The sequence below is a fragment of the Anopheles cruzii genome, chromosome 3 (genome assembly GCF_943734635.1).
Source record: "Anopheles cruzii chromosome 3, idAnoCruzAS_RS32_06, whole genome shotgun sequence".
Lineage (NCBI taxonomy): Eukaryota > Metazoa > Arthropoda > Insecta > Diptera > Culicidae > Anopheles > Anopheles cruzii.
In genome coordinates this window covers 305310-316649 of record NC_069145.1, presented here as the reverse complement: position 1 = coordinate 316649, position 11340 = coordinate 305310, and the positions used below count along the sequence as shown (strand labels likewise).

At 55.1% G+C, this 11340-nt stretch overlaps 1 protein-coding gene across 1 annotated transcript; it reads left to right on the top strand.

Annotated features, from left to right (window-relative positions):
• The first annotated feature begins 1249 nt into the window (after window positions 1–1249).
• On the top strand, window positions 1250–11264 carry LOC128271902 (A disintegrin and metalloproteinase with thrombospondin motifs 7). Its single transcript, XM_053009583.1, has 12 exons — window positions 1250–1343; window positions 1427–1661; window positions 2145–2307; window positions 3558–3686; window positions 3787–3927; window positions 4069–4436; window positions 4522–4623; window positions 4702–4815; window positions 9108–9817; window positions 9885–10266; window positions 10328–10445; window positions 10509–11264. The coding sequence occupies exons 1-12, from the start codon at window positions 1265–1267 to the stop codon at window positions 11100–11102; spliced, it is 3135 nt and encodes a 1044-aa protein (XP_052865543.1). The 5' UTR covers window positions 1250–1264; the 3' UTR covers window positions 11103–11264.
• The last annotated feature ends 76 nt before the right edge of the window (window positions 11265–11340 follow it).

The window sequence follows — 11340 nt, the reverse complement described above, 5'->3', positions numbered from 1 at the left end:
GTCGGGCGAACAGTTCAATACCGATCCAGCCGATGGCTCCCGGCCGAAAGCCCCCGAGCTGTGTACTCGACCGTTCCGTTTACGGACCGCTTTGATATCCATTTCGGCTCATTTATGTCCCGGCCCCGGCCAAAACAAAGGCCATATTTTTGGTCGGCGACGACGGAACCCCATAAAAAGTCCTACGCATTACGATTTTAACGGCCACCGATGTCCGCTGGCCTCCGATCAAATAAAAGTCACCGAAACCCGGCCCGGGCTGATGCCGGTCGGTTTAAAAATCCATTTTTCATTCCAAGAGACGACGCTGAAAAAAGCCGCTTACAACCGGCCGGCCGGCCAATTTTTAGGATTGCTGCGCGCGCTCTCCGCTGCGCGCAAAACCGTGTCAATTCACACCCACCACCACCGCAGAGGTCGCCTCACCGGTTCACCGCCTTAGCCGCCGACGACGACATCGAAAAGCCATTCCCGAAGATGTACGACACTGGCCCGGGCGGCGGCGGCTGTATTAAAACTCGATTAGGCCCCCCGTTATCTGATTTCGATTTTACCTGATCAGTGGATGTTTTGCTTCTCGCGATCGCGGCGCGATCTCTTTCCAGCGCGGCGCTTCGGTGGCGACAGCAGCAGCACTTCCGCAGGCGCCACCGTCTTCGCGCGCGTCCATTAGGACCCGCGCCTCGTTAGGCTTGTGCCGTTCGGCCGTTGTGTGTGTTACCCGATGCCCACCGCCAGATAGTGTTCCATGTCGCGCCCCGAGCGCCTGCGCCCTCGTGCACCGCAACAGTTCGTCTCGCGCACCTCGCGGACTATCATTACGATCATCGGCGGCCAAACCGGCTAACCGGCGAACGCTCCGCAGTCGTGCGGTGCGGTTACCGTCGATCGCAAGCCAGTTCCGGAATTAACCGCAGAAGCCGCACCACCGAGAACAGCGGCGGTTGCGCCATCGGTGGGTCCGACGGGTTTCGACGTGGCTTTCGTTCCGACCGTCAAGCGGAACAGTCGAGCGTAACCGATAGCAGCTCCGTGCCCATATCCGGTCGGTCCCTTCTTCAACCACGTGCCGCGTAATCACCACCACCATCACCATGAGCCGATCGATCGATAACGGCTAAAGACCGGCCAGGCTCCGCAGTGATCGCGATCGCGAAGAGTGACGACGGAGTGACGAGAATGTGAAAAGATATTTTTGAACCTATTTTAAAACAGTGAAAAGACGTGTTTCGTTTGTCGTCGTGTAAATTGTGAAAAGGACAAAATGTTTCCACCTTTAGCGTTACTCATCGCACTGTTGGCCGTATTATTTATTCTGCCCGCTGACTCCCGGCGGCACCAAGGTAAGTGGTAACGAGTTTCGGTGGCGCCACCGCCAAAAAGGGCGAAGATTCCTTTGGGCTCACGATTCCCGGCTTCGCCGCAGGCCTGTACACGCACCATCTCGAGGATGGTGCCGCGGCGCTGGTGGTGCCTCGAAAGGTAAACCATCGCGGAGAAACCATCACGCATGTCTTAACACATCATCACGAGCCAGCGCCCGGAGACGGCGACCGGAGACGGCGCCGCCGCAGCGCACCGGAAAGCATTCCTTCGCAGCAGCAGCTCTTGCAGTACCAGATCGACGTCGACGGAGACGAAACACTCCACCTGGAACTCGAGTAAGTGCCAAGAGACCCAAGAACCCAGGTCCGACCCGAGACGGCCCACTCGACACGTTCGCGCGCCCACTGGCCGTGCGCCGACGGGCCGAGGTGGAGAATCTTTGACCACTTTTTTACCCTTCAATCAAAACCGACCCTCCGCGCCGTGTGGCGCCACCCCGCATGATCGCGGGCAGGCGCCACGCCGAGGCGCCGCCGTCGCCAGTCCGTGGTCGTCCAGACTGAAACGTGTTTTCCAGTTGCGCCCGACCAGCGAGACGTCCCCAGCATCCCCGACGCGAGCCGAACCGAGAATATGTTGCGCGCATTGATGTCTGAAGCGTTGTTCCCTTTTTCGGTCGCAATGGGCCGGCCCGAAGGAGTTCCCATAGTGTGCCGCCGAAAGGGAGAAAACAAGATTCACTCTCTCCTTCTTTTTCTCTCTCTCTTCTTTATCTGCCTGGCTATCGTTGCCATCGATGGCTGCGCCACGAAAACCAGACCATCGACGGCTTCGTTTGTAGCGCCTTTAATGGTGGTGGAGCGCCATCGACGCGACGTCCGGACGCGGGTTCATCCGAAGAAGCACATCAACTGTCACTATCAAGGCCAGATCCGAGGTCACGACCAGTCGCGAGTGGCGCTATCCGCGTGCAACGGACTGGTAAGCATCTGCTGGAGCCCCGGTTTTTCCGACCCGGAGCCCCGGTTTTCCCGTCGGTTCCTAACCCCCTTTGGGCCATCGTGAAATCGTGAGGCAAATCGGCCATAACTTAGCATTGATTGCGTTGATCATTCGATCGAGCGATCTCATTCATCGGTTGCGGAGTAAGCCCCAATTTCTCTCACCCAAGACGTGGCCTTTTGTCAACTGATTCTGGGCTGCCCGGGGATTTCTTGTTTTCGCGAGTATCTCACGTTCGTAGTTTCATTGATCGTACCGATCTCTGCGTGCACCGAAAGCCACCGACAACGGCACGAACGACTCCAGTCGGCGGTAGGCGACGAAATGTAATTAACCTTTGAGACCAATTAAAAGCGAATCGGATTAAATTGCACCAGTCCATAGAGACCGCTCCACTCCTTGCGATCGAACTCTTGCGTGCGCCGCCCCGTGTACTTTAACACATCGTTCAATAAGTCCCGGGACTCCTAACTATGAAAACAACATTTTATCGGCCACATTCTGTATTATTCATCAACATAATCTCCTTCAAGTGTATTCGAATCATTCCAACGCTTCTCTAACTTTTCAATGCCATGTTTGTAGAACGATTTGTCTTTTGACCCCAAAATGAGCCTCAGTAGCAGCGATCACCTCCTCATTCCAGCTAAATCTTTTTCCCTGGGGCATCTTTTTGAGATCCGCAAAGGGCCAGTAGTCGCTGGGGGTCAGATCCGGCGAGTATGGAGTATGAGTAAGCAGTTGGAAGCCTAATTCGTTGAATTTGGTCATAATTTTGATTGAATTGTGAGCAAACGCGGCACCCATTTGTAGAAAACCTTTTTCATAGCCAATTTTTGGTGCAAAATAGTAAATGCACTACCAGTTGATATAACGTCGCGCGCGCGCCACTCGAACAACACGATATTTATGGCCACTGCGCACACGATACGCGCGCACCTAATTGACCGTAATCGTCCGATGTGCAATATTTTAATCAACCTAATGCTTTTCGGCAAACCTCGGCCAGCAACACCTCTCTGTGGCCTCTGGCTCGCCGAAGGTAGCTGGCCAGTAAACGATCCGATCAGAAACCGGTCCACCGACTAGAACAAATCGCGCTTTCTCACTAATGAGTGGTGCACAGGCCTTCTTGATGGCTTCCGTTACCGTGGCAACGCGTCACCGCGAATTATTCACAGGGCGAATCGCGAACACGAATCGTAGTGAGCTGTGTGATTCCTTCACAGGCGGGCGTGTTGCGAACGAACCGGACCGAGTACTGGATTGAACCGTCCAAAAACCATCACCCACGGCGGAACGGAGAGCATCCGCACGTGCTGTTCAAGCGGGCCGACGTCAAAGACACGCCAACCAAGGTATGGCCGCCTCCACCTGGGAGATGATTCATAAAATTCCATCCATAATCTGTCTGCCGGTCTCTCTCTCTCTCTCTCTTCTCCTTCGTTCCTTGCGTAGAAGAATGCAAAGTCGGCGGCGGCGACGGCGGCGGGCAAGAAGCGGAAACGTAAGCGCAAGAAACGGCACCTCAGCAACTGCGGCACCAAAGAGCCGCGCCGGCTGACGGAAACGCGGCTAGAATGGCAACACCAGGGCAAGGTAATATCAATCCGGATCCAACCGGACGGGACACTGGCCGGGGGAGGGGCACGTAACGATTCTATTACGAGTGCACCGCACCGTGTCGTTTGTTCGTTTGTTGGTGAATACGTAAGAAATTTCCAAAGGCTTCCATTGCAGGTCCTCGTGCAAGGCGGTCGCAAGACGCGGAGCCATCCCGCTGCTGAATCGGGCGAAGCCCAGCAGGGAGGCCATCCGACCGAGTCGAGAGGCCGCGGTCGGCGGATAAAACGATCCATTAGCAAGCCGCGCCACGTCGAGGCGCTCGTCGTGGCCGACCACTCGATGGTGCTGTTCCACCAGGACGTCGATCTGCAGCAGTATCTGCTGATGATCATGAATATGGTCTCGTCGCTGTACAAGGACCCCACGATCGGGAACTCCATCCAGGTGGCCGTGGTGAAGATCATCATTCTCGAGGAGGAGGACTCGCACGCCGACTTCAACGTCACGCACATGGCCGGCAACACGCTGGAGAACTTTTGCCGGTAAGCGCGGAATCGCGGGTCGCTCCGCGCGGGGGGGTTCGTCTCTTCTGATGAGGTCTTTCGTTTGTCTGACGCTCGCTGACAGCTGGCAGAGAAATCTTAATCCCAAGCCGGACGAGGATCCGCACCACCACGACGTGGCCATTCTGGTGACGCGGAAGAACATCTGCTCCAACCACGGGTGCGCGTAAGTATCCGTCTTTCGCGAGTCGCGCTCGAGTCGCTGAGTGGCCATCTCCGCACGGTTTTCTGTTTCTTTGCGCAGCACGCTCGGCGTAGCGAACGTAGGAGGCATGTGTCGGCCGGACAAATCGTGCAGTGTGAACGAGGACAACGGCATCACGCTGGCGCACACGATATCACACGAGCTGGGCCACAAGTGAGTACCATTTCCTTTCAGCGATCGCGCCCATGGTGGTCCACTTCGCCCACTTTGACCGCACTCGACAGCGCCCGCGTTTCACACCGCTCCGGGCTAATCTGCCCTGACAGTAGTTCCTCTTCGCCCCCGGATGGGGCCGCGGGCCCGGGTTTTTAATTGTTGTTCAATATTTGCATTTGTTGTTATGATCCACACCTCCCTTCGCAGGCGTCCCTACCTGCGGCCAAGCTGACAGCCCGGTGATTGATGGCTTCCTCGGCGGCGGCGGCCGCGGAGAATAATGCGCCAAGTCGAATATCGCATGTCACCAAAACGCACGAAGCGATCGGGCAGATGCAAGGGCCGCGATCGAGAGGATCGCGTCGGAGATCGCGCGTCGAAACTTTCCAATCTTGGCCCTTCTTGGCCCTCGGAGGCTGAACTCGGCGAGGGGCTCATGATTTATGAGCCCTAATTGTATCGACACGTTGAATAATTTATTGTTCCACTGGTGGAGGCCAGCCGGCCCGGGGTTTAATTGAGCCACAGGCGGCCGCCCCGGATTGGTACGCAATACTAAGTCCCTCCCCGTCCGGCCCCCGGCGGGGATCGCTCCACCTTCTTTGACGGGAGAACCTTTGATTGGTCGGCCGATGCCGATTGTGTCCGCGGGCCCCCTTGGGGATTAATTTGTAGCAATCGTGAGTCGGCATCGATTAATTTCGCAAACCGGGCGGGGGGGGGGCGGGGGGGGCTGTATCCGTTACGGTGTCGCCTAGATACGCCGCCGCCGCCGAGTTCCCGATTTTCAATTAGGAATGTTTAAATCAAACTAATGACTCACTGAAATTCCTCACTTCCCCGTGGCGTGGCGCACCACCGCTGCTGATCGCGGCTGATCGATGGAAAGGGATTTTTCCACCGCCACGGCACGGACACGGACACGGACACGGACACACGGAAGAACGGGGGCTTTAATTGAGCTGTCAGACCAAATCGCACCAACGATAATTTATGTATCTCCCGCCTTTTTCGGGTTTTCGTGCGTTCCGAGCATCTTCCCGCGAGCTTAGGGTTCCGGTCCAGCTCCTGCTTCTTATGAGTCTGGGTAGTTCTTGGGCACTTTCCCCTTTTTTGGCGTGCAACGGATTGCCGCGACGACTGCGGACGCGCCAAGGACGAGTCTTCGAGTTCAATTATTGGAAATTCCTGTCGCAATTGGCAGTTAACAACGAACCGCGCGCGGAGAACGCTGTTCGAAGGGTCGCGCTCTGGGAAGCGCTTGAACTGGACCGACCCGGGCGGCTTGGAACGGCCACGGAACCTGTGGCCACCGGCCACGATTAACATAATATGCTAACGAGATGTAAAGTGTGCGGAACAAGCGTGACAAAAACAATTCGTGCGCATTCGCCCTAATGACACTTACCTAGAGCCCCAGCCCAGTAGCGGCCAGGGGCTCCTGCGCGTTGGCACCACGGCGCACACGGCGTGCACAGGTGCAGCGTGCCGAGGCGGGGGATTAATTATTCAACAATTATTTAGATTAGAGCTAATTTTTCATTTAAACCCCGCACGAAGCCCCGGCCCAGCCTCAGTCCAGGCCCGGCAGTGGCCGCGCGAAGAAAAAAATGACATTGCAGTTGCACCGTTTTCAGCACGGCACTGAACTGGGGTCCCCGGGGCCGTGCCAGACTGAAGCTCGAAGCCGTCCGGGAACGGGAAAGGAGTGCCAAGTCTCCTCAAAGTCTCGCCCGATCGCGGGGCGATTGCGATTTATTTATGCATATACATCATCGCGGCGGCCCCGCGGTCGCTGCGCGTTTCACGGGCGGGTGATCAATCGGGAACTTTATCAAACCGATACGCGGGGTGTATTTATGAAAATTTATGTCAACAACAAGCACGCGGCCGCGGCAGCATCATCAGCATCACACTCTTCTCGGGCTTGCTGGCTGACGGGGAGTATCTTTTAGCAATAAATTTAACCGCAAACAAACAGTTTGTTCTGCGGCCCCGCAACGGTGGCCACACGACGGTGGCTGGAAGATGCTGAATAATTAGAACCGCTTTATGAATCAAGTTACCACCACCGGCGAACGGGTTCCCGGGCGCACTACCGAGACCACGGCGAGGCCCGGTGCGGTCCGGTGCGTAGATCATAAAAGTCGTAAACGCACTCGGGCACGATCCATCAGTGTTCGCGCGCTCGGCCGTGCCGTTTGTTGTCCTGTCCCGGCCCTGCCCTCGCTAGAACCACCCCCGGGCGGGATTGTTGGGCCGCATCCGTTGGATTGTCACCGGATCGGATCGATAATGCTATGATGTCATGTGCCGTCGAAAGTAGTCCCATAAATCTGTATTATCATGACGTGGAATCTAAGCCAAGTGCGGATCGACACGCCACGCCAGAGTCACCAAGATATGCCGCCAAACGGACACAGACTCGGCCTCACGCACGGTCTCGGACGGGTCTGTCTGGGAGTTAGTTCCTCAGAGCAGCGTGGATTACGGCGCAATACAATCCGCATGGGAATCCGCTACTTGATTTGTTAAAACGACCCCAACGAAGGCGCTTCCGAGAAATGTGAAATCTCAATCCCTGAGCCCAGGCTTGGAACGGGCCCCGGGCGGTAATCAACACTAATTTATTTCAGTGTAATTGATTAACTCCTTAATCGATGCGCAGTGCCGCGCCAATTGGCCAGTTGCGCTGCAACGGGAGGGTTACACTTAACAATTTGGCTTCAAAGAGCATCCGTTTGTCGGCAGGGCACGATCGATCGGGAAGCGAGCGAAGCGAATTCCAACCCGGTTGGCAAACCTGTGTCCCTGCCGTCGTGTCACACGACAGGACAGAGCGCGACAACTTCATTTCAAGCGCCTTCGAGGCAAACTTGCACACATGATCGTGTTTAAAATGGTTCAACATGCCGACCGTACGTCGTGCTGCCGCGCGATCGCCGCTGGATCGACAAATTGATTTATCATTTTGTCGCCGGCCGTAAATCTTGTACCGGCCCATTACTATTCACACACTCTCGCTTAGCCTTATTCCTCCTCGGGGCCCATTCTATTAGGAATAATTTTATGGCGTATTCAGTTTCATTAGCTTATCACGAGCGCGCACGGGAACCACAGGAAGTGCGATCGAACGCAGGGAGCATAAAAGACGCGGCGTCGTCCGAAGGGCCGTCCGAAAGCCGAACAGGGGGCCTTCATCGGGAGGTACGAGCTCCCGCTCGATCGATCGGAACCGATCATTGATAAACGCTTTGCTCTCAGGATTGAAGATCGGACGAAGAGGCGGTTGAAGGGAAGAGAAAGGAGCGTTCGGTTTTTAATTTTTGAAGGCCATTGATGTGATTATTTGGGTTGATTATTGAGGTACCATATGCAGACCGGAATCCGGAATCATAGAGAGTCGTTGAAGGACGGAGTGTCTTCGAAAACCAAACCATCACATTCCCTTAAACACATCACTTCAATTGTACTATTTGGCCACAGCCACACTCGGCGAAATCCTCTGGCCGTCGAAACGTTAGCTCGAAAAAGCAATGCGAGTTTCAACTGTCCACTCAGTATTTTCCATGCTGTCTCGCGCCTCATTTCAAGACACTGTAAACTAAATAGCTGTTGTCGATTTGGGCTCTTTAGCTGAACTTTTTGGCTTTGCTTTGCGTCATGTCCAAAACTGCGCAAAACCGATTACAGTTCAAAGATAAAAAAGTCCATCTTGGATCCAAGGGTTGTTGTTTTACTGATTACACCAAAAAAACACATTAACAAATATTTGGCAGGCCAAACTTAAAACTAAAACACTTGATAATCATAACGAAATAATTAGTCCTTTCTACAAAGGGAGTTTCTTTCGGCGGGTTCTTAATGAAGCATGAAATATCGTGCGAAGTTCAGTTTACAGTCACAAAAGTTTTAATATTGAGTTGCTACGTTGTTCCGGTTGTTCAATAACATATTTAGCCAACGTTTGCACAACTTTAAAAAGTATTCACTTTGTGTATTGGTAAAATTGCTAAAACACAAACAAAGATTTGTTCAAGGAAGATTGGAAGTAATGGAAGATTTAAATTCCCCTTTGAATTTCCCTTTGAATTCCCCTTTCATAACGCTCTGCGCCTAACGGTATGCAGCCCGCCGAACACCTTTCGCTTCAGAAAGCTCTGCAAGAAAGCTCAAACTTTGGTTGGGTTTTTTGGGTTTTGAATCATTTTCGTTAGGTTCTTGTTCAAGAACCGATAAAAATTGCGTTGTTACTAATCATTTACTATCCATGCCCTTCGTCCATCCAGCTTCGGCATGTACCATGATACGGCCAAAACGGGGTGCGATCACCGGATCGGCCCCATCCTGCACATCATGACGCCCAGCTTCGAAGCAGACACGATGCAAGTATCGTGGTCGAACTGTAGCCGCCGCGACATCACCCACTTCCTGGACCAGGGTCTCGGCAAGTGCCTCGAGGATGCGCCCAGCCAGGAGGAGTACGAGTACCCGGAGCTGCCACCGGGCGCCATGTACAACGCGGACCTGCAGTGCCGGTTGCAGTTCAACTCGACCGACGAGGAAATGACCGTGTGCTCGAAGCTGGACGAGATTTGCACGCAGCTCTGGTGCCTGGTGGGTGAAGTGTGCACGACGATGCTGCGACCGGCCGCCCCGGGGACGAACTGTGGCCGCCGGATGTGGTGCCAGAACCAGCAGTGCGTCGAAGTCGAGGAGCTACCGGCCCCGGTCGATGGCGGGTGGGGCGATTGGAGCGCCTGGAGCGAGTGCTCACGATCCTGCGGCTTCGGCATTGCCAAACAGACGCGCGAATGCGACCACCCTTCACCGGCCCACGGCGGAACGTTTTGCATCGGAGAACGGGCGCGCTACAAAACGTGCCACCTGCAGCCGTGTGCCCTCGGCAGTCCCAGCTTCCGGGCGGCGCAATGCTCGTCGCACGATAACGACACGATCAAGGGCGATCGGTACACTTGGTTGCCGTATTTCGACAAAAGTAAGTCCAAAGCGTGGTCACGCTATCGACGCTACGCTCAAAACCTCTCTCTCTCTCCGGTGGACAGATGAACCGTGCGAGCTGTACTGTAGCAACGCGGAGGATACCATGATCGTCCCGTTCGGCGACACGGCAGCCGACGGAACACCGTGCAATCTCGGCACGAATGATATGTGCATCGGGGGAATCTGCCGGCGGGTCGGGTGCGACTGGGTGGTGGACTCGAATACGACGGAAGACCGGTGCGGTGTCTGTGGCGGTGCCGGAGACACGTGCTTCGTGAAGAAGGGCGAAATAATGAAGAAGATCAACACGAGCGAGATGGTGCAGGACGTGCTGATGATTCCGGTCGGCGCCAGGAACGTGCTGATCGAGGAGATGGCCGCGTCGAAAAACTTCATCGGCGTCGGACGATCGACGGGCAACGAATGCTATCTGAACTGCAATCAGTGAGTTCACAAAACTTCTCCCGGTGGGCCATTACACTACAGCGCGTGTGTTTCGTTACAGTTTTATCCAGCTTCCCGGCGAGTACGAAGTGGCCAGCAGCCTGTGTCTGTACGAGCGCGAGAACGAGAAGGAGCGCATCAAAATACCCGGACCGATCATGGAGGATGTGAACATCTTCGTAAGTGTGGCCGCCAATTTTCATCGTAATTTTTTGTAAATTCCCTGTGACCGCTCTCCGTAGATCATAGTTAAGAAGAAAAATAACCACGTTGGAATCCGGTACGAATATACGCTCCCATCGAACACGGCCAACAATCAGTCCATCTACTACTGGAAGCTCTCGGAGTGGTCCGTTTGCTCCGCGACATGTGGCGGAGGCCAGCAGTACCGCGAGTCGCTGTGTTACCACCGTGGCAAGGGTCCCGTCAAGGATGAGCTTTGCATTCGGCACGCTTTCGGCAAGCCACTCGAGCGCGTTGGCCGCGGCTGCAACGACGATCCGTGTCCGTTCAATTGGTGGGTTGGTCCGTGGCAACTTTGTCTAAAGTCCTGTCGCAAGCCCGACGAGCCCGTGCCGGCTCGTCGGCGCTCGATCCTATGCGTGGACAGCAACTCGAACGCACGTCCCGATGCGTACTGCAACTACACGGCCCGCCCGACGGACAGCGAGCCCTGTGACGAGGAAATGCCACTGTGCGGACAGGAAGCGAGCGGTAAAAGCGATCCGGTGACCGAACGAACGGATACTCCCGCGCCACCGGAGCAGGATACGACCGTGGCCGAGCTGCCGTCGCCCTCGACACCGGCCGACTACGAAGTGAGCAACGTCATCTGAAGCTGCGACCCGTTGCGCCACCGAGAACCGGAGGGTACTGCATATGTTATATTAACATCCTTTGTAGTGCTGCTGCTCGTCACGCTCCTGTACTGGACGCTGGTGCCGTGAGACGGGGCCGCAAGAAGAGCCACTGCTTTCCTTCAGTACAAACCACGCTATCCGAACGGCCCAAAAAAAAAAAACGGCGGCAACTCCCTTCTAATTTAGGCCCCGAGAGTACTGCGCGAAAAGAGAC